Source organism: Anguilla rostrata, chromosome 1, assembly GCF_018555375.3.
Source record: "Anguilla rostrata isolate EN2019 chromosome 1, ASM1855537v3, whole genome shotgun sequence".
NCBI classification, from domain to species: domain Eukaryota; kingdom Metazoa; phylum Chordata; class Actinopteri; order Anguilliformes; family Anguillidae; genus Anguilla; species Anguilla rostrata.
In genome coordinates, this window is record NC_057933.1 from 48,191,320 (window position 1) to 48,216,580 (window position 25,261).

At 43.5% G+C, this 25,261-nt stretch overlaps 1 protein-coding gene across 1 annotated transcript in view; it reads left to right on the forward strand.

Annotated features, from left to right (window-relative positions):
- The window catches only part of si:dkey-12j5.1 (uncharacterized), a 159,844-nt gene that overhangs the window by 110,005 nt on the left and 24,578 nt on the right, over nucleotides 1-25,261 (forward strand). The window contains exon 10 of the mRNA XM_064339485.1: nucleotides 16,175-16,279. Coding sequence (XP_064195555.1) covers nucleotides 16,175-16,279 — 105 coding nt within the window. The remainder of the gene's footprint in view (nucleotides 1-16,174; nucleotides 16,280-25,261) is intronic.

The following is a 25,261-nucleotide window of genomic DNA, read 5'->3' on the forward strand; positions in this document are numbered from 1 at the left end:
AGAAAGTTTCAGTAGGTCAGAATAATAACTCTGTAAATTCTCAGGCCATGTTGAAGCTATCAAAGAGTGGAGCAACTTATTACAAATACTCCTAGTACCACATTACTCCTTCATTATATTGTTGCAAGGGTGGCCATCCCTATTTCTGGAGGGACACAAAGTCTGCTGGTTTTCACTCTCTTCCTGATATCTCTGGCCATTTTAGAGTCACAAAAAGTGAGGTGTGTTTACAGTGTAATTAACTGCTTTAATGGATCAAAATTATGAGTCACATAAAGCAAACATACCGTGTGGCTCTCTGGGTCAAGGTTTAGTGTTACATATACTCACTGGAATACGTCTATATTACAGTGCGTATATGTAGATGTAGATACTATCGACTGTGGCCAGAAATTCTACATGTACATTAATTCCACAAGCAAGTTTGTCATTTCTTTCATACTGTTTTCATACCGCCATCCTATGGAAGGCCAAATGTGACAATTATCAGTATCAATGTACTTCATTGCTTATTTATTTAATTATCCATTTATTTATTTAATTTTGTCAAATTTGATCTTCCATACCATCCTGATATATATTCATTACAAAACTGTTATAGAGTAGATAGCAGTTGGCTAGCCGTAGAGTTTTATGTAACTAGCTCTATATTTGCATCGTGCTGTTTCCATGGTTCTGAAAAAAGAGTTTCTTTCTTTTCTACCTCTGCACTATGTTATGAGGATTATTACTTGAATGTACTTTCTGCAGAAAATAAAATAACCATTCATTCAGTTTATGTATTTAAATCATAGAGCACAACCCTTAATCATTGAAGGACCTTACAAAGTGAATGCTTTCAAATGACCTTAATTATAATCCTCAGTTGTTGAAGAAAGTTCCATATTACAGAATGATGAAAGAGTAAATAAATGATTCCCTCTCTCATTGCTGATTGGCTGCTACATTAGTTAGTTAATTTAATTTATACAGCACACAACTGTTGCACCAAAGTGCTATACAAAGTGCATGCATACAAAGTTACTATACAGGGATACAAACATGCGCACATGCAAGACGAAAAAGAGAAATCGTAACATAAAAAAAAACATTTGAACATTTGGAAATGCTAGGGCAAAGAGTTTCAAAAGTGTTTCAAATCTTGATTTAAATCAGAGATGGAAGGGGTGGGGCTGATGTTGAGTGGCAAGCTGTTCCACAGTCTTGGACTGCAAAAGCACTGTCGCCCTTGAGCTTCAGCCAGGACTGTGGAACAGCCAGAAGCAATTAGTTAGATGACCTTAGGGCCTAGGAGTGGTGTAAGGGCAGAGTAGGTTAGAAATATAAAAGGGAGCCAGCCCATTAAGAGTTTTAAAAACGAAAAGTAAAACCTTCAAATTGATTCTAAGATAGACTGGAAGTGAGTGCAAGGATGTTAAGGTAGGGGTGTTGTGGTCCCTCTTCTCAGTGCCAGCAAGCAATTTGGCACTGGCAATTCGCACTGGCACTGATACGAGCAGGGTTACAATAATCTAACTGAGAAGTGATGAAAGCATGGATGACATTCTCTAAATGATGGCAGGAAAGAAATGATTTGATCTTGGCGATTGCTCTAATCTGGAAGAAGCTCCTTTTGACAACAGAGTTTATCTGCCTATCAGATCAGAATGAAAGATGACCCCCAAATTTCTGGCATGCATTTTAATTAGTGGAGAGAGATTACCTACATTTTTATGGAGGGTGTTAAAGGATTTAGATGGGCCAAATAACATAACTTCAGATTTAGAGTCATTTTTTGGAGGAAGTCATTGACCATCCAGCTTTTAATCTTAATCTTATCAGTCATTTAGGCTCTGCTGTGAGCGCAGATCATTGGGTTTCAAGGGGAGGTAGATTTGGGTATCATCCACATAGCAATGTAAAGAAATATTGTACTTGTGGATGATATGTCCCTAAGAGAGCAAATACATAGAAAAGAGAATTGGCCCTATGATGGACCCTTGAGGGACGATGGAGGCAGTGGAAATGAAATTATTACCAGTGTTAGCAGGTCATTTGTCACCTTCAGGAGGGCAGACTCTGGGCTATGAAGGGCAACTGGAACATTTCGAGAATGTCATTATTGTTAATGAAAAACTAATTGGGAGAGGACTTTTTCAGGATTTTGGATTTTGAGTAACGAAAGTTACTAAGGGTTCTGGATTTAAGGGTGGACTTTTTAAAATGGTGCTAAACAACTGCATATTTGAAGCAGGCAGGGACAGTACCAGTGGCTAAATGGGTGTTAATAATAGAGAGAATACTGATACTAATCACATTAAATGACTGTTTAATGAAACTGGACGGGATAACGTCAAGTGGAGAGGCTATGGACTTCATGTGAGATACAAGATCTGATAAAGGAGAGAGAAACTAGTTAACTTAAAGACTGTGGCACATGCCACATACGAAGAGATATCAGCAGCGGTGGGAGTGATGTTAGATTTAATGTTCTGAACAAAACATTTCTAAAATCTTCATGTGATTCAGTGGAGACAACACCACCTTGGCAGATGTGGGGGGTGGGGTGTGGTTGCAGGGGGGAGGGGAAGAGTTACAGAATTGATGGTGCTAAAGTTAACTTCAGGTCTATGGCAGTTTTTGGAAATGATTTCTGAAAAATATTTTTGCACTTGCTTTTGTGACAGTTTCTTGGGAGGTGGCCAGACTATCTTAAAAAATTTCATAAGAAATTTTTAGTTTCTATTTCCGCTCTGCTTTCCTTCATTCCTGCCTAAGTGCCTCAGTGGTTTCATTAAACCACGGCTGGGTTTTGGGCTTGGGTCGTTTCAGTTTAATAGGGGCAATGGAAGCAGGGATGGCTGAACAGGAGGAAAGGAAATGGGTAACGTCTGCAGTCAGTTCCGGAGAAGGAGCCAGGATAGCGCTAGTGAGGGGGGCCTTTAATTAGGCATTTGAGAATTGGGCAATAGTAAGTTTATATACCGAGAGTAGTGGGCTGGGATACTAGGGGTAGGGTTAGGACAAGGCAGCCTCATTTTGGGCTGTGGTCAGAAAGTCGGGGGTGTCTTCATTTCAGTATTACTAATACTGAAACCAAAGGATGAAATAAGGTCAAGCATATGACCACACGGATGAGTGGGGCCATTATTGGAAAGGGCAAGATTAAAAGAGTTGAGAATGTGAGTGAACCCATAGGTTTAAAGGGACAACAAACATGTAGGTTTAACAAACATTGTGGGTATTGTTAGGTTTAGAATTAGAATTTGTGTGTTCAATTTTAGTCAATTGAACCTCAAAGCTAGAATAACTGTTGGCAGAGAGCAGGCAATATTTGAAATTGTTTTTTAAAGCCATGGCTGTGCCCCCACCTTCTCCCAAGCTCCTGGGGGAGCTAAGATAGCTACAGTCTGAGGGGGAAACTTCAGAAAGTGCAGTCTGAGCGGAAACTTCAGAAAGTGGGTTCAACTCACCAACACCAAGCTTTGTTAAAAGTAAAAGGTATAGACCACAAGATAGAAGGAAGTCATTTAAAATGAAGGTCTTATTGGAGAGCGATCTAACATTGACCGGAGCCATCTCCACCGGAACTGACTTTCTGACCACCAGTCTCCAAGAGCCAGAGATTACAAGCCTGAATCCCTCTGCAACAGGTGTACGATGGTTTATAAAAGTGCGTTTTACTAATTCAGACGGAAAACTGACAAGGCTGTTCTGTCAGAGTGCCATTTAGTTCAAAAGGATTTGGCTGGATAGCGGTGGATTTAGGACAGCCATGTGGGGATGGAGAGTGTGAAAGCAGGTTGTTGCAGAAGGGAACAGATCTGGTTATTGACCAGTCTGTGGTGCAAACATGTCAGCGAAGTAAATGGGCCTATTCAGTTTCAAGGGACAGTGTTGACTGTGCTAAATATATATAAAGTTCAAGTTTGTGCACCTAGCCGACCCCTCATCTTTTTTATGAAAGGATGGGCGATTCCAAAAAAGATGAAAATTATTGATAAAAGACAAGTTATGTAAGGAGCAGACCGACTGTAACCAAGTGTGGAGACTTAAAATCCTACTGGAACTTTCAAATTCCTCTGCCAACAGAGGGCCTGAAATAAAGTATGCTTTGCGCAATCCTTGAGTGCTTTAAACAAATAAAATCACATTTTAGAAATTTGGAGGCGACAGGAGGCCTAGCAGTGGCTCTGACGTGGTGTGGTAGAGTGTGGCTTTCAGCAGCGGGCAGCAGGATGGTGAATTCCTCGGTCGAGGCAAACAACACAGCTGACAGTGGAAGAAACTGGGGATAACTGGGGGAGGGGGGACTCCCGATCATCCAGGATGACAGATCTATTTGCCAGTTGAATGTCTTGGGCTGGAGGGGGTGCAAATGGAGCGCCTCCCATCGCGCTTACGACCTCCAACTACGGTCCAAGGTTCCAGTTGTTGCGGAGTGGAGCTGACTGGGATTTTTGGCTTGGCGCCTAGCTGGATCCGGGGGTCCCCAGCCGGGATCAGGGCAGCGTCTGGCATGGGGCGGTGGAGGCCAGCTCTCCAGCAGTGGTGGCTGGTCCCAGGCCAAAGGAAGCAAAGGAGTCGATGAGCTTCTTTTCTTGCTGTATCTGATGTGACAGAAATTCTGACTTCCAGCTCTGTGATTTTCCGGCTAAGACGGATGCAGCTCTCACAACCAGATGGAGAGGTTAGTAGAGGCATGATTTTCATGTGCAGTTGCTGGGGGAACAGAGAGCGCAACAATGGCCAGAACAGGGGTTTAGCAATGAACAGTAAGGTAGATTATATCCGCTGACTGAGAGGTAAAGGCACAGGCCAGGCACTTAGACACGAGGGCCCTGAGATCAGAGCCCACTGCGATGGAAATTGCTTGAGAAGAAATGGTACACAGCAGCGAAACCTTCAGGGAGAAGGAACTTTCCAACACGGGCCCAAAAGCTGACCCTACTGCATAGATCAGGCTCTCTCGGTTAGCTAGTTATAAAATACCGATTCATAAGCGGAAGCATAGGAGAGTAGTCCGATTCAGGAGGTCAGTTGAGTTGCGTTTGTTTACTTCAGCAGGGTAAACACTAGTGAAATTTAGTTAATAAAAAAAGCCTCAAATTGATGAAGAATAAATAAGTAAATAAATAAATAAATTGTGCAAGTCAGGCCTAAGAGAGACCGGAAGTTTGTCACTGTGGTTCTGTCTCAACAGCACGGCTGTTGGAACTAAGGAATCTGTGTTGATACTCGGTTGCCATTTGCTGTTGTGTACAGCATGTGAGACATTGTATGAGCACCCATGAAATGACTCACACACTTGAGGACGTTGTGATGCGATGTAAACACTTTGCTCACATTGAAAAAGTCATCCCCAGAGGTTTAGCCCAAAGGGAGAAGATGGTCAGGTCGATTATGAAAATCAGACATCAAAGTATTTTGTGATAAACGGCTTCCAGTGCCAACTTATTTTCCTTTCGATACCTTTTTCATGTTCAGAAAAAGAAAGGGGTTCACATCCGTCCCTTAAATCTCAGAAATTATCATAATTACATACATATCAGGCAAGCATTTGCATATTTCTAGCAGAGTAATCAGAACGTTCACGCTACAGATTTAAACTGTGATCACCAAACTTCATATATTTTTTTTAATACTTAAATGAGCGGTGACTGGCTCCAGGGTTGATAACAGTTAGTCATTTTGTCAGGTCCCATTCGACTTCTCGTTCCATCTTCAAGCATTGTACTTTTCATTTCTACCCTAACTGAGTTATGTTGCTAATCTGATTTAGATGAAAAGGTAGATAGCTCACTGGTGTGGAAATGTGAGGGATGATAAGATTAAAACCCGTTTTTCACCTTGTGATTTTAACTCGCCTTTTTCTGCTTTTAAAAAACCGTGACAAAATCATTTATGGATGAGTAAGGAGTTGTTTTATCATCTTATATTTTTTATAGTTTTGTTTCATAACTGCTAGGTAACTGTCAGTGATGTTCTCTGTGTACTGTGATTATTGACTTTCAGTGTGGTCATCCAGCAATAAGTTTGATCAAGAGTTACATGAAAATGAGGGATACGAATTGAAATGGCAAAATAAAAGTGTAAATAATAACAATAAAAATGATCAGAACAATCGTGATGAAAATGATAGTGCTTTTCATAGTAAGAAGAAAGGATTCCGGTAGAAGTGAACAACAGGAGCCTCACTAATAATCTGACAGGTAACAGTGACTGCCTGTGTGTAAGGGTAGGCTTTGTTGGGAGGCCTGCACTGCAGACCTGAGGGGTCTCAGTGACCATTGGGGGCTGGCTAAGTAACTGATAATCATACGGTTCAGAGGTTTGCCCAGCCTTACAGCAGTCTATAAGAAGCAATCACTACCCACACCGCTGCCTTTCTTTCTCCAGTAATCCAATAGGCCCTGTCCATAAATCACGCTCAAGCCCCTCGCTCTCCGAAGCGGACGCCAGGTCCCCGCGCGGCGTTAACGGCAGCTCCGGGGCCGCTGACTCGTCCTCCCGCCTTCGCCGTCCGCTCTGTCAGTGTGGTCGGCGACAGCAGGGGCGGTCTTTTGGGAGAAAGCTCCATTCGCGTTGAAGATCTGTTCGGACAGGGTCGTGTCGTGAAAAATCCATTTGTTCGACGAAGCGAATGCATTCCTAACGCATGTCAGGATGGTGGCGTGCACGGCAGGGGGGTGGGGGTGGGGGGGGGGGGGGCGGGTGGAAGGTGGGTGTTCGTAGGGAAGCTATATTCAAGTGGTCCTTAGGACCAGACTGGCTTGGCAGGTTTCCTTTCAGTCAACGCCCCTCAACATGCTATAGATCTTTCTGTTTCTTTCAGGGCCTTAAGGGGAGCTCATCTTTTCTTCATTTAATGGCTTCATGGTTTATGATTATCAGTAGCAGTTCGGGCACATTGTATAATTTTACAGGGTTATTCCTCCTCGAGTGTAGCTGGTGATGTAAGACGGTGTCTCTTGAAAACATGTCGATTGTTGTTACGGTTAATTGATGCAATGATTTTCTGCAGCCTGGAGCAAATAATATTAATATCATTATAAACAGTAGAATGTGCCTCTCCTGCTCCTTATTCAAAATTCTAAAGGGTTACATATTTTCAGTTCCATGTTTGATTAATATCGATGTAGAGTATTGTAATGAGCTTTTTTTATTTATATATTTAACGAATCATTCATTACACTGGCTGTGGCAGTAAATAATGCAGAGTGTAAAAATCTTGGAGCTGGATTCAGCTACCATACTGAACTAGAGCGTTAAACTCATTCTGGAACATTCTACAAACAGTCTGAACAGTGTTTGATTAAGCAGCTTATCAGAGCTTGGGGTATGGTGTCATTATTTAGCGTGTATTAAATAATATGCTAATTTTTCTCCCTTTTTTCTAAAACTTTTTCCTCAAGTTCCACAGAAAGGTTGTGTCTTATTGGGGCACATACAGGTCATGAACATAATGTGGAAACACGAGCGTATAGATTTCAGTGTTGGGCCACCATGTGTGCACAGACTGGCTTGTATGTGCCATGATATAGTCCAACAGAAGGAAGAGGGTACCATTATTCTACAAGAATGTCAATAAACTGACAACTGATAAAATGACAAGTATGAAATATAGATATGTGAAGTGAGAAGAAGTGAGGAATTCCGTATCAGGCATTGCTCCAGAATATCCCATAAATGCTCAATTGGGATGAGACCTGGAAACTGCAAAATGGATGAAGCCAATATAATGCTCTGATTACTCATGCTCTGTGGGTAAGGGCATTGTTGTTTAGAAAGGCACCCCACTCTGTAGGAGGGGAACCACCAGAAACCTTCACTGTTGGAGTACCGTTATTTTACGATTGTTCTCACTATTTATAAAATGCTCTTTAGAATGGAAATGGCCCTATTCTCACATTCTCAAATATTTTCTGATTAGTACCAACTAGAATACATTCTGCTCTCTTGAGCCTCATCATTCTAACACTGTTCGCAAACACATTTAAAAGCGTGTCAGGAAAGCCTGTTTGTGCAATTAACAGAAAATTGAGCTAATGAACAGAAATGAGCTTTTGGGGTGGGTTCAGGCAGCCGCCGGAGATTAGTCGCTGTGGCAACCATTGCGCCCGACGTCCTCTGGCGGCGACCGGGGCCCAAGCGGCTCCGGCGTCCGACGGCACGCACGGCTGCATCTGCGCGGAGGTATCGCTTTCTTAATTTGGACGCATTGCTGAGCTCGCTTTGACCCTCTGCCAGAGCCGTCCCGGGGGGACCGCGATCGGCATTCTCCTCACGCGCGTGCACGTCGCAGAGCCAGAATGGCTCCCGCGGCTGCAGGATTCAGAACTGCAGTAAGCAACAGGAAAAGTTCACTTCACTGGGACGCGGGTGGAAACCACTATTCACTTCTACGTATTTCGTCCTAATGGCACTTGAGGTATTTCAGAGCACCTGCTCCTGTTGTTACTAACAACGTGCCAGCAGTCTGAAAAATATTTTTATCTTTTAAAGGGTGTTGTGAACTTTCATTTATAACAGTTCAGTGCTTTGCTTCATTGGACTGTGTATTTGGGTGAAACACCAGATTCTTTTCTTTTTTCCCCTGCTGCCAAGTTTCTGGCTGATTTTTGTCCCTGCAAAATTTGAATCCAAAGGACTATAGTAATTTGGTGAAGCGTGATTTACCTTTTACCCATGCAGAACATTTTAATATTTGGCATGATTGAAGCTACACAGGACTCGCAAATAAAAGAGTTCAAATTAGAGTTCTAGCAAGTGGCACAAACTCTAGATGGTCCTAGAAAAAGCCCGGAACACCATTCCAGAAGAGTTTGCAAAAGAATTTGATTATTTGAAGATTATTATGATTTTTAAAAAAAATAAAGACGTGTGCGTCGTGCGTGCGTGCGTGTGTTCCAAACTCTTCTTTGGAACCACAATACACAGCCGTACAAAGGGGCGTCAGAACTGTGGATTTTTCTGGGCTTTCATAACCTCATGCTCACTGTAGTGTGACCGGGTCCTAAATATTCCTGCTTTGTGAGAGAGCGGTGTAGGTGTGCGGGAGGAAAATGGCTGTGCCAGAAGGCCTGAAATGATGAGTGTGGGTATTGCCTACCATACAGCTGCTCAGGTGGGGTAGACGTGGATGGTCTGCAGGGGACATTACCGCACTTTGTGTTTTACAGTCTGTTCCCTGATATGCGCAGCCTGCCTATAAATCATTATTATTACTTTTTTTGATCAAAACTTGCTTCCCCCATGCCTCTGAGGGGGGTACAAACAGGACTGATGAAGAAAAGGATGTACCCAGGTCCCCGTCCAACCCCTTTATGGAGGGAGGAAAAAAAAAACATTATTTAGCATTGCAGATTGGTATGCCGAGCTTTTGATGGGGGGAAAAATTGCATTTCCTTTCAATCCCTGACTGACTTCAAGGTTGGGATTGATCTAGCGGTTTTTTTTTTTTTGTTGAGCTGCATCCTTCCTGCCCTTTGATCAGAAATATTCTATCAGCAATAATTTAGCATTGAAAGGGGGCCACATGCGGACACCCCAGAACCGCTGAGCGGTTGGTTTTGCCTCTGACGCGGGGCACTTCAAAGCCATGACACTTGCGTGGATGAAACACAGTCCCGATTGCTCATCCGCGATCAGAGGGGGGGCCCTGGGAATGGAGCGGCTTGAAGATAAGCAGGCCCTTTTATTTCCGGCAGCTCAGTGGGCCAGGCACCTATGCCTGGGCAGGATGTTTTTAAAGACAAACGACTTTTTATGTGATAAACTTTGAGACACAGTGATTCATAAATGTGGTTGAATACAGGACTGAATTTACCATTAGCAGAACATCGGTTGAAAAATAGTGTTTTTGAGGGAACGGAGGCTTTCATGTACTGAAGTCACGAAAGCCATCCTTCTCCTCAACATCGTGCAGTTGGGCGACTTTGCAAGTACATTTTCCCTTTGGCGTGGTCATTTCTTGAGAATGTTTTGATTTATTAGGCAACTTTTGCTTGAAATATGAAAGGAGGTGATGTCCATTCCAAGCCAGGTGGAATGCCACCATGCTGTGACATCAGGGTTGAAGCTGTGCTTTTACTTTTTGTGCTCAGCCATTTGTCTGGAGTACCTTATTTCTGTGCTGCACTCTCAGAAGGGCTCCAAGGCTCCTCATGGTCTCCATACAGGAACCCTATCTAGTTCAAGGGTTCTTTGTTGTTGCACAAAATGGTTCAATGTGGGAGCCTTCACACTTTTCACACCTACCAGAGCGTACCACAAATGACCTAGTGGGGTACCCCTAGGGAGAGAAGCCAAAGAACCCTTATTCTGAATGTGTAAATGTTGTATGTATTGAAAACATTTTGCCCCCCCCCCCCCTTCAGAAAGAAAAATGTGTTCACAAGTGATGTTTTGCGGTGTGCGGGGTATCGTATAGGTTCTCTCAGCAAGGAGATTGAGGGCTTGCCATAACCACCTCAGTCTCTGCTGTTTCCCTCACGGAGTACACAGGATTTATTACAGTGGGTGTGAGAATTAAAAATGAATTGACGAGTCTTGTTAGAGCAGGATCTTGTCACTGCATGCATATTACACTCACACTCTGATACATATGCACTCTGGTCTGGGAATGTTGTTCGCCAGGTTTGGTACTATTTCCCATATACTGTATATCATGTGAATGCACTTGTTTTATAGTGTTAGCTCTGCATAATATCATCTGCTGCATAAATGTAATGTCACTAAAATGAGCAGTGTGAATCCATTTTTATCTTTCAAAATCACTGCAGTAGAATTGTCTCATTGAAATTGATGCTAATCAATTAATCATTACATCCCTAGTTTTTACATATTGGGGAAGCATGCTTGAATCCATACAACATGTGATAAGGATTTAGTAGTTGCACTACTACTTAGGACACATCATGCGCACACCAAATTTATGTTTGTATGTATATTAATCTGTGATATCACAGAGATAAATATTATGAAAAATGTAATTGTGAGATGAAAGGTTGCTGTAATACTTTACTGTTAGTAGACACTTTTACAATGTAATAAATATAAAGGCGACTTAGTGTAATAGATGTGATATAATTTTATGCAAGGTCACCCTTAGAATATGATAATTATTATATTGTATCAAAGTTGCAATACTGGGGTGAGATGCTAGCCTGTTTAAATAGTCATTTACAATAAAAATGTGACACTGTAAAGTGGAAAATTATACTGTTAGAATGAAGTGATATTTTTCAGTAATAAACGTGTAATACTGTTTGGTTACACTATGAATACAGTTGTTATTTACAGTAAAAATATATGGAATAAATGTGATTGACTTGGCTTTGTATTAATCTGTTGGTAGTTTATTTTTAGCCCATTTTGCAGCTGCAGTTTGTAGACAGTAAGCGCAAGTTTACTTTGCTCCAAAAAAAAAGGAAAGAAATTGAATTTCCATCTGAAAAGAGAGGTCTGAACAGTTAGTTGTAAGCATTTGTCATCTTGGACAGTTTATACTCTCTTGCCAGTCATAAAGTGTGGCTTTCCAATTATTCTGGAGATATAAGGAAAGACGGAGCAGTGGACTGAGCGCAATCCTGGTTATTGATGTGACCGACTGTAACACAGATGGTAAGCTGGTTAGTGTCACTTGAGTTTCTCATGTTGCCATATCTGTGTCGCTAACTAAATGTTCACTCGGAAATGTTGGGTTTATTGGTTTGCCTACTTAGTTGTATTTGTGTATGCAGCATTTCACTCTTAAAGGATGTTTCACCCCAAACAAATAAATGAAATAAGAAATAATAACGATTTTACAATCTGGAGATGATGATACAAACACACAGTGCATGATACATATAATGTCCTGCTCGGTGAGATTGCACTTCTAAGATTTAAACAGATTTCTCCAGATGTTGTTGATGGGAAGTTAACATGTTTACTCAGAAATGTGTGTTTGTGCGTGCGTGCGTGCGCGTGCACACATACATTGGCATTCATCCTATCAGCTGCTTGTCATTATCTTTACTATTTTAAAATCAATCCTATATTTATGTGCAGATATTTTGACATGCCAATGTGATGTTCCTCTCTTATAAACTTAATTCTTGCATAGTTTTTTTGCAGAGTCATTGCCTATGAGGTTTATTAGATGTTGGTGAAGTGGCTGATGGGAATACTATTGAAATGCCATATCAGATGACCAGTTTTGTCTGGTCTCAATTCCAGACACTCAATTTCCGGTAGGGCTTCTGGAAAACATGTTTAACTTTGCTGACATAGACTTCTGTAATCCGATTGGTGGCTGCAGAACCCATATCCCGAAACAACCTTGTGTGTTGCTATGGATATTTCAGATGTCATCATTACATTATTGCTTTTATTGCATTCCTGCTTTGAAGCCAGCAAAACTGTTGTTTTGAATCAAGTTGTACTTGCCTGCATAAGTGTGAAACAAGCCACAATAAGCCACTGAATTCGGATCGATTCAGAGATTAAGGTTTCCAAGGATGCCACTATCTCCTAACAACCGAAAAAAAGTATGTACTATTAGCATTTCCCCAGTCTGTTCTTTAACTGTAGGACAGTAATTAAATGGGCAAATAAGAACCAGTGATTGCATGCCTCCACTGAAAATGAGTGGAACCCATTTTGAAATTTGTAATATGTGGCTATAAAGAGGGGTTTGTTAAAGTATTATAATCATGCTGCGTTACTGTACCATTTAAAATATTTAGCTGTTGACACACTAATTTAAGTTTTCTTTCCTTTTAATTTCGTAGGCAGTTGATATTTAGTATTACATGCTATCTATCGAATGGTGATATTTTGTGTGTAAAAAGACTGCAGTAATATCATCCTCAGGTTAGGATGAAATATCTCACCATGTGTTCCAAAAGATGCAGTACTATCTGGTCTGGAAGTAAATGCCTGCACTTAAAGATATTGATGATATCATTTACAATACTTTCTTCTGATATTTTTCTTCCCCCTTCTCCAGTACTATCTCTAATGACTTACCAATACAGGGATGTGAAACTTCAGGCCTGAAGGGTCAAAGCGTATGCCAGTTTTCATGGTTTCCTTTCAAGCAGCAACCAGTTAAGGGCTTGAGAACAAGCCAATCAGCATCTTAAATGAGTCACTGGTGCTGAAATGCACCAAAAACCAGCATACACCCATAGCCCTCCAGGACTGGCTTTTGACACCTGTGAACTAATGACTAATTGACAAAATAGAATTTAATTTTTTATCTTTTATAAATAAATACAAACAGAGAATACCATTCTAACTGTTTTAGTTGATATTTTCACAAACAAGTCTTTTTTCACTTTGCAAAAGCTGTCCTTTGAACTTTATTCATTTTAAATTGAATTTGATACCTGGTATTGATCCTCCTGCAGGGCACACCATACACAGTAAAGAATTTAATTCATAAATCTGGAGGTTGGCCCTAAGATAAAATAAATAAATAAGAGTTGGTATTAAAGCACCTTACTATGTGTGGAAAAAGTAAGAGAGTAGGTGGTCTAGTGGTTTAAATGTATCGATTGTGAATAGGGTAAAGATAGGCCTTTGTAAGTTCTGAAAAAAATTCAGTAAAGGACAATCTGGTCTTATTGAATTTTGATCCACATATAGTGCTGCTTAGTTTTTCAGTCTGAAAGCACATAACTATATTTGATCCATTGTAAAATGGCAGGGGGTCTGGCTGCTTTCCACTTAAAAAGGATAAGACATCATGCTAAAAGTGGTGTGAACACTATCACATTGGTCTGGCAGGAGGTCATCCTCTGTTCTGAGTAGGGGTCGGCCATTTTGTGATTTGTTCTACACTAATATGATTGCCATCTACTCGAGTACTCAGAAGACCCACTCAAAGGCATTGCAGAGCATTTTCTCCAGCTTTGCTTCACACTGAGCACCAGGACGGGTCAGGCTTTTCTCCTGGATGGGTGGTGGGTCAGAGGAGCAGGTGGTAGTGCCAAAACACTTTGCCACTATGGACAGACGCAGCCACAGCCCAGTACAATACATTTTGGAGAGATGAATTTGGAAACCTGCACCATATGCCATGGCAAGCCGTCTTCAGTCTCTGGTGCCAGGTACTCTAGTGCCAGTCTCTGGTGCCAGGTACTCTATACCGTAGGCCTGTGCAGTTAAGTAAATAAAATGATATCTTGAAGATATAGACTCTGAATTCTATCAGAATTGTTGACTAATTAAAAGTGAATAAGCACCAGACAACTCTCTGTCTCCTTTCCAGTAATTATCAGGCTTTAGTAGACTGACAGGCTGCAGACATTGTGTGATAAGCTCTTTATTTAGCTATTCTGGGAAAAAAGACAAATAGACAAAGGTGTACTGCACCTCAAAATTCACGGCATAAGATTGCGAAGCATTTAACAGTTTTTTTTTTTTCTCTCTTGCACATTCTGCTCAAGGGGGCTGAGGATGACAGTGATGACATATGAGACATTGTGGAAAGCACATACTCCAAAATGATGTTAACCATCTCTTACACTTGACAGTGGTCCCAAGCCAAAACAATCAACACCAAGGGTGGCAGTTGAGAACACAAATGCATGATGCTCAAGTGTACGGCGTCACCTCTCTTTGAAAGGATGCCAAAGAATACAATGACTGGGTTTGGCTCTGTTGTTTTGTTACAGATAACAAAATGAATCAAAGATGGACAGGCGGAAATTTCTCAGGGCTGAACAAAACTAGAACATGCCCTAATGTAGGAGTTATTTTTTTTGTCATTGTTGTTCCCTTGTCTGCCCTCCAACATCATCTTGACATTAATTGTCATTTTGTTTCAAAAGGAAGCAGCCTTTAGTTTAGCTGACTAATTGAATGTAATGGGGAATTTTATTCTTGAGCTAATGTAATGACATTCCGAGCATTTATTTTGTTGTCACTGGAAATGTTTAGCACTTAATCAGAGTGAGTGTATGAGTGTTCGAAGCCTCTGCTCGTAATGCATTATGAGGAGCTTCATTATGCAAACAAAAAAGAAAAGCTGTCTTCACTTTTTCTGTGTCTATTTTGAAGAAGCCGAAAGTCATTAAAGGGAAAACTCAATATTCGGCGCTGTCATTACAGTGCATATCAGTCCAACTCATCATCTTCCCAAATTGGTCTCCTGCTTATCTGCCGTGAGCCACATTCATTCTTAACTTTACATTCACTAAGTTGTTTCGGATTTCTTTTCGGTCGCCCCATAGATGGTATCTCTGACACACTCACTCTCTCACTCACCCTCTCACTCTCTCTCACTCTCACTCACCCCCTCCCTCTCTCTCTCTCTCTCTCTCTGTCTCACTCACCCTCTTACTTTCTCTCTCCCTCTACCTCTCTCTCTCTGTCACCCTCTCACTTTCTCTCCTTCCCTCCTTCCCTCTCTCTCTGACTCTCTCTCTCTCACTCACTCTCTCTCACTTTCTCCCTCACTCACCCTCTCACGTTCTCTCTCTCTTCCTCTCCCTATCTATCTCCCTCCTTCCCTCTCTCACCTTCTCTCCCTCCCTCTCTCACCCTCTCTCTCTCTCTCCAGGTATTCTCCTGAGAATGAACATAGAAAGTCAAAGCTACTGTGCTACTGGCGGCAGTGGTGTGGTTTTGCCAGGCATGGCGATTTGCGTCTATGCGTGATGTCACCTTTGAATCACTCATGTGATTCCTGAGGGTGAAGCTTCAGCCCACTGTCCTGCCCCCCAGCTCTCTGTCCTCCAGTATGTCCCTCAGCCTTATTTCGGATCGAACTCAAGGACTCCTCTGCCTCTCCCTCTTCCTGTTTCGCCGGGGATATTTATTTCCCCCAATTATTCCTTGTGCTGTGTAAGCAGAGGCCTCTCGCAACATGACAAGTTTGCCTTACCCCCAGGGGGCGGGGTTCCTATGGGGAAGACATGCACCCCTTGCGACTGAGCGGACGCCGTGATTGGTGGAGAGGCTGCAGAAGCGGGGGGAGAAAAACAACTCCATGCAAAGAATTGATATTTCCCCCCGGACAGCTGTTTTATGTCTCCGCCAAGTTTGGTTTTTTCAGTGTTGTCTGTGCGCTCGGGTATAAATTTCACTCCCGCACGCTGACATTGCTTGTGACAGTTATTAATGTCTTCTCTGCCTAGCACGCCTCACTTAATTGTACGGCGCACAACCTGAAGGGCTGCTTCCTCTTTGTCTCGTCCTGTAGGTTTGGTATCTGTTGGGATGGGCCTGCTATCTTCAGACAGAGAAGCCGGAGGAGCCCGAGACCTTCAAAGAGTCTGCGCGGACGTACCTAACCAAAGCCAAAAAGGTACGTGGGTGACTGCTCTGTGCTCTCGTTAAGTATGCTTTGTGACCCATTTGGGTGCATTCAGCGGCTAGTCCTTGAACAAAGCATTGGTGAATGTTGGCACGGTGCAGTACGTCGTGATTTTCTGCAGTTTGTCCATTGATAATAGGTGTATCAGTGAAGCATGAGTAAGTCCTGTGCACTTGCGCGGTTTTCTCCTTGCAATGGGACTGGCTGTCTGTGTGCACGTGATTCGCATTGTGTGAGTGCGCGTGTTTGTGTGTGTGTGCATGTGCGCGTGCGCGGTGTATGGGTGCACATGTGCGTGTGAATGATTATTGGTGCGTGTCATAATGTTGGGGAATGGTTCCCCTGTGCTCTGTGGAGGAACCTTACGGCTGTAAGAGAGAGCAGACGCCCCACGGGGCGCTGAACGCGCACTGTCCTCTAACGTGTGCTGGGGGGAGTCTGGTGACCGTCGAGCAGATGCGCCGCTCTTCAGCTTTCATTTGCGGGCGCTCTGACGAGCGCGCCGCGGCTGGACTGATCCCGGAACAGCGAGGAACCCCTGACCTTGAGCTCTGAGTCTCAACACGGGCGAGCGCGCCGCAGCTGGACTGATCCCGGAACAGCGAGGAGCCCCTGACCTTGCAAATGGGAGCGGGGCTCTGAGTCTCAGCGCGGGCGAGCACGCCGGCCAGTTTCCTAAACCACAGCTGGGCCCAATGGAGCAGTGAAGCACGCTTTGACACAACGGCCATTTTCAAGGTCAAATGGAGACTTTGCCAATATGTCACGTCTGGCTGGAACGCGAACGTAACAAAAGGAGAATGAGGATACCTAGCGCACATCGTGGTATTTCTCAGAGAAATGGCCGTCCTCCTCTTTGAGCACGCTCAGTAGAAATGTGTGTGCTGGAAATGAAAGTTGTCTCATCTTTTTGAGCTGGAGCACCAGCACCGTATCTGACTGGGCTCTGCAAATCTTATTACCTTCAGTGAAAGATAGACTCTGTTTTTTTTCTGTCATCTCTATGGTCTAGTCTTATCCTTGGACTGTAATGCCCAGCCTCTGTCAAATTTTTTTTTTTGTGCCCCGTCTTTTTTAGTCTTCAGTGGATTTGACAATATCAGCGGCAGGGAGATACAGATGTATGTGCAGCGGTGCGTCGGGAGGCGAACCCGGTGAAGGCTGAGTGACGCTCCAGGTCCTTCGATGTCGCGTTTGTAATTGAACTCTGACAAGATTTGCCCGGGCACCGTGCGAAAGCACTGCCTTTTTCCTGCGGAAAAAAAGGAACAAACATAAGGCCCCAACACCCCCCCCTCCTCCCCGACCCAACCTGAATGTGAGGTGAAAGAGATTACCGGGGTCCAAACCCGCGCCGCGAATGCAGACCGCGTTCTCGGGCGCGGCCGCTCGCCGCCGGGCGCGGCTCTTCCGGGCGCGACTCGTTAGCGCTTTCGCTCGCTGGCCTTCTTTTACCCGGCTCTCCGCGCTACGCCGCGCTGGCTTCTCGGGCTCGTTACGAAACCGTAACTTCCTCACGGCAGTCTGCGGGAAACGCTCTTTAATTCCCATCCGGCCAATCAGGTCCTTTTATTGCGGGGGGGTTTGTGCCGGCCCGCTTCGGGCTCGGTGTTCCGGGCCCTTCCGCGCGCTCAATAAATATCAGCTCAGCGCAGCTTCCCTGGGATTTATTGAAGTGAATGCTAAACCCCCCCTGTCAGCAGAAAATTGAGCGGCGCTGGCATCAATACAAGGACTGCCTCTTCTGATTATCTCACAGGCCGGCTCTTACACACTGTGCCATTATACCTTAAAACAAATCTTTAACTGTAGTTGCAAACTCCGCTGCCTAGATAATACATGCACTTCAGTTTATCTGCACTGCTGAATGTTGGGGTGGAAGGACAGGTCTTTGTTTTCACAGTGGTATTAATTTTTAACTATGCTGGGGGTGGGGGGGGGGGGGGAGTGCATTCAGCACATCCAACACAAAATATGGAAATAAGCCCTCAAATCCTCTCCTGCGTTGGCAAGAGTTCAGTACGCTGAATATTTAATTATGCTCGTTAGCACTGCATGAAACATTTCAATTATTTATTCCACCTTTAATCGGCGGCTCGCATGCTCCTACTCCACTAAACAAAGTTCTGTTTTTTTTCTGTTTCCTTTGGCAGTTTTCACAGTTACGAAACAAACACCTGAAGGCCAAATCGCTGCTTTAACGCCTGATTAGAGAGGAGCCTAGTCAAAATCTGTCCAGTGGACTTTAATGGGCTAATAGCTCCTTTGCCGCATGAGCTGTTAATCGCTAAGCAAATTGGAACTTGGGAAAAAAAAAAAGTATGGAGAACGGCTTTATGCCAGCTACCAAATATTGTTTACAAGCAGCGCTGAAGTGAAAATAAAGTGAGAGCCTGCTTTTTTCTTAATTTAGCTTTTTTCTTTCTTCGGATAAAAACACAAAGTTACACATCTGCGATTTATATTATCGTACTTGTGCAGGCATAAGTTTTTCTGCTGTTGAAATAGTGGGCATCTGCTGTAAATTATAAAAACAAATTGCAATGATGGCTTAAGGAGAAGTGGGGGACCCCAGAAATCTGTCGGCTGTACAGACCTTGAATTTCCATCTGGCCTAATGGGGATGATTTTCTCTCTCAAATGATTTTCATCAGGCCTGTTACGGAGAACAGTTAACGGCCGTGTTTTAAATGCCGGCAGTGACAGTGCTTTCATTATGTCGCTAAGTGCGCAGGTGCCCCTGCCCGCGCAGAACATCGCGTTCCGTGTGAATGGCGCCGTGTCCAGGCACGGGGAGAGAGGAGCGGAGGTCCAGGTTCTGCGTCGCCTCTCGTAGAATAGCGGGAGGGCGCGGGGAACACGGGTTCCGCAGCGTGGGCGGGTGCAGCACAGCGGCGAGCGAAGGCGTCGCGTCGCGTCGGCGCCCGCTTGTCCTGGCTCGCCTCTCGCGCTCCCTCGACGCCGCGGGCGTTTCGGCCGCCGCGAACGGCTTGTTGTCTGGCGCCAACAGCTCCCCCGCTGTTCGCCGGCGAGGCCAGCGCCGCGCGCACAGCTGGGGACGGGTGTCACCGCGCCGCCAACGCCGCTCGGCACCTCGCGCTCCTCCACACCTTGGCGAAGCGGACCTCCCCCTCCCCCTCGCTCCCCGCTCCCCGCTGGTGTTCCCCGACAGCCAGTCAGGTGCCTGTAACAAATGGGGGCGGACGCTGATGAATATTTAAAAATGACAGAAGAGTACAAATGGCTTCCCATCCAAAGTCGTAACTGCCTTTGATTCTTCCTAATAACCCTGGAGGTAATTCCAGTTCATTCCAAATGCAGCTTTTCTCTCGGATAAAAAAAAAACAGGAAACTGGAGATGGCACACTGTGTCCTTGTCTCTGTGTTCTCTGTTTAAGATGCACTGAAGTCTGAAGATTTTTGTTTACCGGAGACCAGGCTTGAACTTAAGGCCTTCCGATTTCACACACAGGCCATTTGCTATACCTCACGCATCACAGAACCTTTGTACATCCAGCCTTACTCTGTGTCATCGCAACTTTGCGTGTAGGCACTGGTGTTGTCTATTTTTAATAACATTAAACATCTAAGTGATGTCACACGGGGAAGCCAAGGCGAAACTGCAAGTTTCCTGTGCTGAATTGGTTGTAATCCTGCATATCTCCAGATCCTCAGAAATTATTTTTTAGGATGTTGTCTCCCACTCCTTTCCCAGTGATGGCTTTATTGTGCTAGAGTAGTCCATGGAAGAGGAAACAAGGACATCTGTCAGTATTAGACTGGCATGGTGATGACAACCCACGATCCATTGCTCGTTCTTCTTCAGAATTGTTACCAGAACCCCTTGAAATATTAATCAGAGGGCTAAATCTTACAATTTGAATCTGAAAACGACAAGATAGATTTGGGGCCGGTGGGGGGGTGCCAAAAAAGTAGTATTTCACGTTACTCAAAATCAGTTGAAGATATGCCACTTCTGGGCAACCAGCACCTGTAAAATAAAATGGTAAAAAACCTGTATTCATCTTATATTGCATCAGTGTTCAGAACTGTGAGTAGCTTAAGAGGGTCATCCTTTAAATAACTAAAATATAGATAGTTTAAAGAAAGGAGAACCGGTGGAACCGGTGTCAGTCTACTGACAAATAGCTTGACTCCCAGCACCATTGTAGGAGATAAGTTTAGGAACAGAGGGTCATCTCAAAGCAAGAAGATGCCAAGAATGCCTTCATATATTATTAATCACAGGCATAAGGGAGTTTAATGGTGTGGACTAGTTGTTCTGAAGAAGTGAGACATCACTTTTTATTTGAGACGGACAACGGCTTATGCAAATCGATTAAAATCTGATAAAAAAAACTTTTTGGGATTTTTTGAAAACTGACATGTCTTTACTAAGATATCACAAGCAGTTGCATGTACTGTACCTCAGTTAGTCAGTGTGGGAAGGGGCAAGGATTTAGGAATATAAGGATCTACAGAATAAATACACAAAGCTTAACTTTGCCTTTGAGTTTCCTGACACAGAACACAGTACCCAACCGGCTATTCAAAGTAGCACCAGTGGCCCTTTGCAGTCTTACTATAGATTTCTGCAAAGCTAAAACATCAGCCATAAAGATGAAATGGTAAAAAATAAGCTAGTCTGCAGTGTCTGTTACCTGCGATTATTTTTCTTGTTCTGCCATCGGCGTGACACTGACTTCACTCAGGAGAATGCAGGAGCCGTGCCTGGCCACTTTTTACTCCTTACTTCGGTCTTTTAGAAAACTGTACGTTCAGGAGATCCCACCCGAGCACATCACTTTCTCTGCATGCAGCCCGTCGCCACTTACTTCCCCTCTACAGTAGGCCAGCTGTGCTGTACAGACACTGCACTGCCTCTACAGTAGGCCAGCTGTGCTGTACAGACACTGCATTGCCTCTACAGTAGGGCAGCTGAGCTGTACTGACACTACACCTCCTCTACAGTGGGCCAGCTGAGCTGTACAGACACTGCACTGCCTCTGCAGTGAGCCAGCTGAGGTGTACAGATACTGCACTGCCTCTGCAGTGAGCCAGCTGTGCTGTACAGCCACTGCACTGCCTCTACAGTGGGCCAGCTGAGCTGTACAGCCACTGCACCCCCTCTGCAGTAGGCCAGCTGAGGTGTACGAAGACTGCACCTCCTCTGCAGTGAGTCAGCTGGACTGTACAGCCACTGCACAACCTCTGCAGTAGGCCAGCTGGACTGTACAGCCACTACACTGCCTCTGCAGTAGGCCAGCTGGACTGTACAGCCACTGCACCACCTCTATAGTGGGCCAGCTGAGTTGTACAGACACTGCACCACCTCTACAGTAGGCCAGCTGAGCTGTATAGCCACTGCACTGCCTCTGCAGTAGGCCAGCTGAGCTGTATAGCCACTGCACTGCCTCTGCAGTAGGCCAGCTGAGCTGTATAGCCACTGCACTGCCTCTGCAGTAGGCCAGCTGTGCTGTACAGACACTGCATTGCCTCTACAGTAGGGCAGCTGAGCTGTACTGACACTGCACCTCCTCTACAGTATGTCAGCTGAGCTGTACAGACACTGCATTGCCTCTACAGTAGGGCAGCTGAGCTGTACTGACACTGCACCTCCTCTACAGTGGGCCAGCTGAGCTGCACAGACACTGTACCACCGCTACAGTGGGCCAGCTGAGCTGTACAGACACTGCACTGCCTCTGCAGTGAACCAGCTGAGGTGTACAGATACTGCACTGCCTCTGCAGTGAGCCAGCTGTGCTGTACAGACACTGCACTGCCTCTGCAGTAGGCCAGCTGGACTGTACAGACACTGCACCGGAGTGCTGTGCTATGCCATTTCTACTGTTGACACAAGAACAACGCTGGCAACCAGATGATCAGAGGTTTGCTCTTTTTCTTGCACTTTTCTTATTTTTTAATGTTGTGAGCTTGCTAGCTAATATCGTTTGTGAATGGCAACATTGATTAATTTAGCTAGCTAGTTTGCCTGATACTTGCAAGGTAGATAGAAATCAATGATACCTATCTTGTTTCATTCATCCGTCTTGCTGCCTACCTTTGTTTGCACTCGTCAAAGGTGCGCCTAATGAACAATTCCATCAGCATGCAGGACGAACCTGGCACTAGCTATAGTTAGGCAGCCAACTGCACATAAATAAAATTACAATGATATGAATAATGTGACCATGAAGTGCCCAAACCTCTCCTGATAAACAAATGCTTATTGTAAGCTTTAGTTTGAGTGCACTAGAATACAGACTGTGATGAGCTTGATGGCTTTTGCATCATTTCTGATGGAAAATTTCTGTCAGAGGCAAAAACCTGACTGACTGAGCAACAGTAACTTAGGATTGGCAGGGCTTGACAAATGATCAATTGGAAATAAAATTTAAAAACATTATCACAATAAAAACTTATGGAAAAGGCAATAACCATGGGGTATCCCATTTGGGTACCGGTATCAAAATAGTATCTGAAGTACTTGTGCTAGTCGAGGAAACATTGAATGATACCCAGTCCTGCTCCCTACCTGGTTGATACTACAGCCATTTATTGGTCATAATTTGGGGCTGACAGACAAAGATGGAGAATCACTGCACCACAACCCAACTACTGCTTTTAGATGAGTCACCTGTTTGGGGAAGAAAAGTCACATCCTGTTCAAAGCAACAGTGACAGCCTTAGTCTGGCCTCCTGAGGCTGACTTCTGGAAGCTTCCGGTTTCCTCCTCTCCCTCCCTCCCTCCCTCCCTCCCTCCCTTCTAGCAGGCTTTGCTGGACCCAGGCTGTGCCGCCGACTGAATTCTTGCCTCAAGCGCAGCTCTAGATTCCATTTCACGTCGTATTTACTATTGATTTTCTCCCCGCAGCATTGTAGTCACAGGGCCGAATAGAAAATAGCACCAATCAATGTCTGGCGGCACAAGTTTTTCATGCCTTGCAAAGACCCCAGCTGCTGAAAATGTGGTAGGCGAAAAGGAACAAGGACAAACCGCGTTTCCTCTGCAGCAGGATTTGAGTATTCACAAAATGGCTTGTGCCCTGTCTGAAAACAATCGCAGAAAGCCTCATCACCCAGGCACTTGTCCTTGAAGAAAGTCTTTCTCATTTGTATTTTAAAACCCCCCACCCCCTTCCTGTCATTGTTCATTCAGAGGACAATTTGTATATTTCAGAAATGGTCTTCATTGACTGTTTGCACTGCTGCCTTTATCCTGCTTATGACTATGACTTATGTGTCAAGGCAACACTTATAGTTTATGTGCAATTGAATTAGCATGTTGCTAGCTCCAACGCTTGACTGTTCTGCATGTAGAATTTATTTTCCCTGAGTTTGACTATGATACCAACTCTGGATAACTCTTTACAATAAGGTCACATGGACTGGCATTGACTAACGTAGTTGCTAACTACTAACTACTGAAAAGTTAATCTGTAAAGCTTTGTTAATGCATTTGGGACATCATTATTTCATGTTAACAATTACATTTTAATACTTTTTAATGTCAGTTCATTTTGGGATTTAAAAAAAGTTCATGTTGCTAATGGTTAACTACTTATAAGTTTATCTTATGTTTTGATAGTGTATAAATAATCATGTAACTAATACAATAGTTAATGTATTTTTTAACTACTAACTAGATTTCATGTTTAATTAAATGTATTTGTACATCATTAATTCATGTTAACAGCTGTGTAACTTAATGCCAATTCATGTGACCTTATTGTAAGTGTTACCCAACTCCGGGTGGGAGATGTGTAAAAAATGGACACCGTGCAGGTGCAGTAATATACAATATAAAAATGTCATCAGGATGTATACAATGAACTGACATTGAAATCTTTGGATAAGCCAATATGAACTGTAAGAACCCTAAGAAGCAACTGAATAAAACTAGTATGTAAAAAACAAACAGGGCAAAGTCATTTATTCAGCCTCTCCGGGTATAGTGTAGGCAAAACATGACCAACCAACCAAGACAATCTTATGAAAAATAATTTTGTTCTGATTTCTGGTGATACTGTGCCTTCAGAAAGTATTCACCCATATTAAACCCCCTGTTTTCACATTTTCTGCTGTTACTCTTTAACATTTCGATACATCAAAATATTTTAATAACAGCTATGTTATGTAAGCATGCAAAAAATATATATGTATATATGTATATATATATTTTAAGCTGAGCATGGGAGTGTGAGTTCATTTCGATTTTGGGGTTTTTGCCCATTCCCTCAGTGTAGATATTCAGGGGATTTTCAGGTCATACTGTACCGCAGCTTTTCTTAAGCACATTATGTCTGGAACTTGGCTGGGCCATTCCAGAATACTGACGTTCTTGTTTGTAGGCCATTCCTTTGTAGTTTTTTTACCATGTGATTTAGGTCATTGTCCTTTCAGAGCATAAATCTTCACCCTGAATGCAGATCTCTTTCAGACTGAAACTTGTTCTCCTCAAAGAGTCCAATTTTGTGAAGTCCTAAAGAGATTGTTGATCTCTGGACTGTTTTTCCCATGTCAGATTATGAGCTCTGCAACTCTATCAGTGTTGTAACTGGTCTCTTGAACTTCCATCTTTTTGCCTACTTCACCTTTGTCTTCATGACAGCATGACTGATTGGATCTGCCGTTTCGGTTGCTAGACCTCATGAATTTGTGATATTTGTTCTGCAATCGTGCAATTTGAAATCAACATGGGTGGACATTAACTTGTTAACTTATTTAGTGTTATTTATCAAATTAAATTCACCTGTCCCAATTTATTTTGTTAATACAGGGGGGGGTGAATTCTTAAGTCATTTTTATTTTTGATGTAGGCCCAATTCTGTAGACATCTAAATATCTTATTAAATGTTGACGTTATGGAGAGTTACTTATATCGGAGTAGCAAAACCCATTTAAATATATTTTAAATTGACTTTGCAAGACAGCAAGACAAGAAATAATTAATGAGCAGTGAGACATTTCTGA